Source organism: Pistacia vera, unplaced genomic scaffold (assembly GCF_008641045.1).
Source record: "Pistacia vera cultivar Batoury unplaced genomic scaffold, PisVer_v2 Contig761, whole genome shotgun sequence".
Classification (NCBI taxonomy): Eukaryota; Viridiplantae; Streptophyta; class Magnoliopsida; order Sapindales; family Anacardiaceae; genus Pistacia; species Pistacia vera.
Window position 1 is genome coordinate 196,539 of NW_022196625.1, and position 4,543 is coordinate 201,081.

General features: G+C 33.2%; 1 protein-coding gene across 1 annotated transcript; it reads left to right on the top strand.

Moving 5' to 3' along the window:
- Positions 1 to 3,130: 3,130 nt before the first annotated feature.
- On the top strand, positions 3,131 to 3,722 carry LOC116116137. Its single transcript, XM_031402229.1, has 2 exons — positions 3,131 to 3,382; positions 3,459 to 3,722. The coding sequence occupies exons 1-2, from the start codon at positions 3,131 to 3,133 to the stop codon at positions 3,720 to 3,722; spliced, it is 516 nt and encodes a 171-aa protein (XP_031258089.1).
- Positions 3,723 to 4,543: the final 821 nt, after the last annotated feature.

Below are 4,543 nucleotides of genomic sequence, written 5' to 3' on the forward strand. Positions count from 1 at the left end.
CAACCCCATACATCAAATGAAGACTTCCATTACACTTGAGTCTCAATGTTCTCGAGTTCTCATAGTCATCAGACCACGCCCATCCATCTCCAATATTTACTTCATACTTACCTAAATTCTCAAGGATAAAGTCCTGCTATATAATTTGCAGATTCGGGATATGTATGCGTAAAGAGTTCAGTTGAGACAATCTCTTCAACTCAGTAAGACTAGCGTTATTCTGTCCTTCAACTTCCCATCAATCAAAGCTATTACATATAAATAGCTCTTCTAATCAAGACAAGCTGGCTATGACATTTGGTGTGATTACTTTAAGCTTTGGACAATTGGCTAGTTGTAAGAGCTTTAGTTGCATCAATTGTCTAAAACTTTCAGGCAATTGTTCGAATTCACATTCATCAAAAACAAGAATCTCTAAATTTCTTTGCTCTCCTATCATTGTTATATCTCCTAAAGTGCAACTCATCAGACCCAATGTTTGAAGGTTTGTTAGGCAAAGAAAGGACAAAGGTAGTGTTGATAAATGAAATTCACCCAAACATAGAACTTTGAGCTCCATCATCCCCAGAAAAAAGTGGTTTGGGATTTGTAAAAAACGATCTTTTGCAAGACACAAAGCAAGTAACTGGAGGTTCAGAAAGTTTACCCTTTCAGGAAGCCCATCAATGTCTCTATGATGCAAACAAATTGCAATAGAATCTTTGTACATTCCTTTCACCGACACTTCTTTAAAGCCATTGGCATCTTGAATATTAAACATATGTTTCTCTTTGGCAATTGATGCAACAACAGCATGAGTGATGTCATGCATTTTGACCATCTCATTATTATTACCTTTCAACAACAAACACGAAGCTTCAAGATAATCAATCAGCGACTTGATTCTATTCATTCTATAGATAATCATATGAACATCTAAAAACAAGACAAACCCAATGTCGTATACCAGGAAGCACATGAAAGGTATACTAGTACCCACATCAGAAAGAGCACAAAGTAGAAGCAGTGATTTTGCTTCTTCATTGTTCAACAATGTGTAACTCAATTCAATAGTTGAATATAAAGTGTTATCCATTTTTGGAACACATCTTGGATTAGAACTTTTTAACTGACATAACATATCCCTCCAGACATAATCACTCTCACCTTTCAAAGCACTTGCAATTGTTGTAATTGCAAGTGGTAGACCTGCACATTTTTCAATTATTTAAACTGCTATATCACATTTATCTATTAAATTGCCAATGATGTTCCCAAACAAATTTCTTGTATCATCATCACCCAAGGCTCAACAGATACATTCCTCTGAGTATTCATTTTTTATAATACAACTTGTGTTCTAGCTGTTAACAATATTGTGCATCGCACTTGCTCATCGTTGCTTTCTCTATTGTCTTGCTGGATGCTACCTTTATCATCATAGCTAAAAGGAATCCCAACAACCTTCAAATCAAGCTTTTTCCAGATATTATCTGCAATTACAAGGATTCTCTTGGCTTTCTTCAACCTATAACGTAATTGATCAGCTCTTCTAGATAGACTCTCCTGGTCTTTAAATACCATGCCCAATTGACCAGCAATGTCGCCTTGAATTTTTTTAAGATCAAGAGTTTGTGTTACCTCAGTAAATACCACCTCATCAAATAAACTATCTTCCTTGGCTCTCTAAGCAACTTCTTTGACCAGCGTGGTTTTTCCCACACCACCCATCCCGTGCACTCCAATCATATTAACCTTAGAATCCTTCAATGCCTCCATGATATCCTGGAAATTGGACTCTTTTGAGTGAAACCTCTCATAGTCCTCGCTAACAAATATGGATCATCCTTAGAATAACAGGGTGGGAAACTCCACTGAATTTTCCTTTTTCCAAGAGCTTGGCTCCAACCTCTGCCACCTGCTCTGCATCCTTGCTGAGCCTGTATTGCTTCATCAAATCATGACACATCCTTTTGAAACAGCGCCTCTTTGCTTTATCTTCATCATCAACGAGCTTTACTTCACGTTCCATGAAACCTTCCACCCCCCTCAGCCAGTCTTTAACTTCATTGTAAATCTCTTCCCCTTGTCTTTCAACAACGTCAACATCTACTTCCACATCCTGTCTTCAACTTCTGACCTCCTCAATTTGTTCCTTTGCCTTCTCCATATACTTCTGGGACTTGAACACATAGGAAATCTTCTGACAAATGAAATCATACACAATCTCTGTAACTTGTTTTGCAGCTTTGGAAGCAATAGCAATAGCTATTTCAGCCATTACTTTTTTTTTTCTTTCTTTCTTTTTGGTTTAAACAAGGAAAGCCACTGACAAACGCTACTTAGGAGGCCAAGAAAAAAGAAATGCTGAAAAAAGAGATATACTAGAAATGTTTAGACCATCTCTAACCCATTACACCAATTTGGTGCAAGTTTTGGTGTAAAACACTATTGCATCTCCAACCCACTACACCAAAAAAAATATTCTTTTTCTTTTTCTTTTATTGTAATAATCAACCATTAATCTATTTCACTTATTATTTTTGTATATTAATTAAATATTGGGAATGATATTTTTATTAAATAATAATTACTTTGAAAATTATTCTAATTTAATAAAATTAAGCATTTATTTGATCAAATAAACATTACATTTAATATAGAAAAACATTACATCTAATATAAAATGATACCAAAAAAAAAAAAATTGTATTGTCCATTCAAGCTTTTGAGATTAGTGGCTTATTCAAAAAGATGTATTGTCCATTCAAGCTTTTGAGATTTGTGGCTTATTCAAAAAGACATATTATCCATTCAAGCTTTTGAGATTTGTGGCTTGTTCAAAAAGACGTATTATCCATTCAAGCTTTTAAGATTTGTAGCTTATCCAAACAGATGTATTTTCCATTCAAGCTTTTTAGATTTATAGCTTATTTCAAAAGATGTATTGTTCATTCAAGCTCAAAAAGATGTGTTGTCTATTCAAGCTTTCAATTCAAACTTATGTTATAAAAGAGCATACAACACATTTGTTTTGAACACATCTCTTCTATTTCCTCTTAGAAAAAAAAAAAAAAAAAGCATATATCTTCTTCATTTGTGTTACAAAATGACTACACAACGAAGTTCTTCGTACACAAATGAATAAGACATGCATCTATGTCATATTTATCTTGATGTTTCTCAAAACCCAATTTTAGGTATAAACCAATCTAGTGATCAATCCTGGTCTCGAGTTGAGCTTGACTACAATAGTTCCAAACCTGTGTTTCTCACTCAAGTTCAAAACAAAAGATCTTTACATTGTCGAATGCAACCGATCTTTAAAGCTATTGGCAAATTGAGGGAATGCATACGTCAAATTGAAAATATGAATCCAAGTGGTGCTTCTGAGCAAGATATAGTGAGTATTTGTTACATTTAATTAAATTTTTTTTTTATCTAATTGATTTTAATGTTATATGTATATTGTTTTGTAGATGATTCAAGCCAAAATGTTACTAGCACAAGATAAAAGTTACAAGAAAGGTTTCAAATTTGATCATGTGTGGCCTATACTTAAGGATATTGAAAAATTTACAGATAATGTTAACACCGCAAAAGTATTTCAAAGGCAAACCGGTAGGTTTGTATCACAAGAATCAGAGACTTCTACTGCAAAGTCTCCCCAATCGATGCCTTCTGACATGTCGTCAAATTCTCTAAACATAAATGATGAAAATATTGGGGGTAGTTCAGTTTAACGACCCATTGGGGTGAAGAAAGCAAAATTTAAAAGGAAAAATGATAAAGAAGTTTTAAACAGTTTTGAAACTATTCAAAAAGAAAATCGATAGGTCGCTGCTATTTTCAATCGGGGCAACTCAGCTAGGGCACAAAATTATGAAATCCAAATGAAAAAATTGGCTTTGGCAGATATCAAGAAGATAACAAAATTTTATTCAATGATTTGAATTCTACAACCGATCCAAGCCTACGTGAGTTTTTTCAAAATTAACAATCAAGAATTATGCAAAAAAGAGTTCAACAACAAAGTCAAGGATCTCAAAATAACTCTAGTTCTTTTCAATATTTTGATGATCTTACAAGATTCGGAACTAATCTACTGGAATACTAAATTTTTATTTTAGTTTATGTTGTATTTTCTTTTAATTTTAGTGTTTTTAAATTAGTGTTAAATTTTATTTTGAGTTATTATAATTAAATATTTGCATTGAATAAAGTTTTATTTTTAAATTTGGGTTGATTTTTTGTGTAAAATTTAACAATCAAATTAACTTAACAAAATTAAAATATATATATATATATATATTTTAATGGTGCTACAGTGCCACAACAATTTGGTGTGGCGCTAAAGTGCTGCACCAAATTAAATTGGTGTGGCGCTTGGCGTTGGGTTGGAGCAACAACCCACGCCATTTTGGTGTTTTTTACACCAAAATGGTGTGAGTTGGAGATGCCCTTATGGGATCAAAAAAATTCTAAAACTAATGTTTAAAAACAAAAAATACTAAAGTTAGCGAAAAAAATATACCGGATTCACGCAACAACATACGTGGCACCA

Bases quoted from the DNA above. Each gene is read 5' to 3' on its own strand.
- LOC116116137 (XM_031402229.1), top strand. From the start codon at position 3,131: ATGCATCTATGTCATATTTATCTTGATGTTTCTCAAAACCCAATTTTA. The intron at 3,383-3,458 runs GTGAGTATTTGT...ATTGTTTTGTAG, and splicing joins GTGCTTCTGAGCAAGATATA to ATGATTCAAGCCAAAATGTT.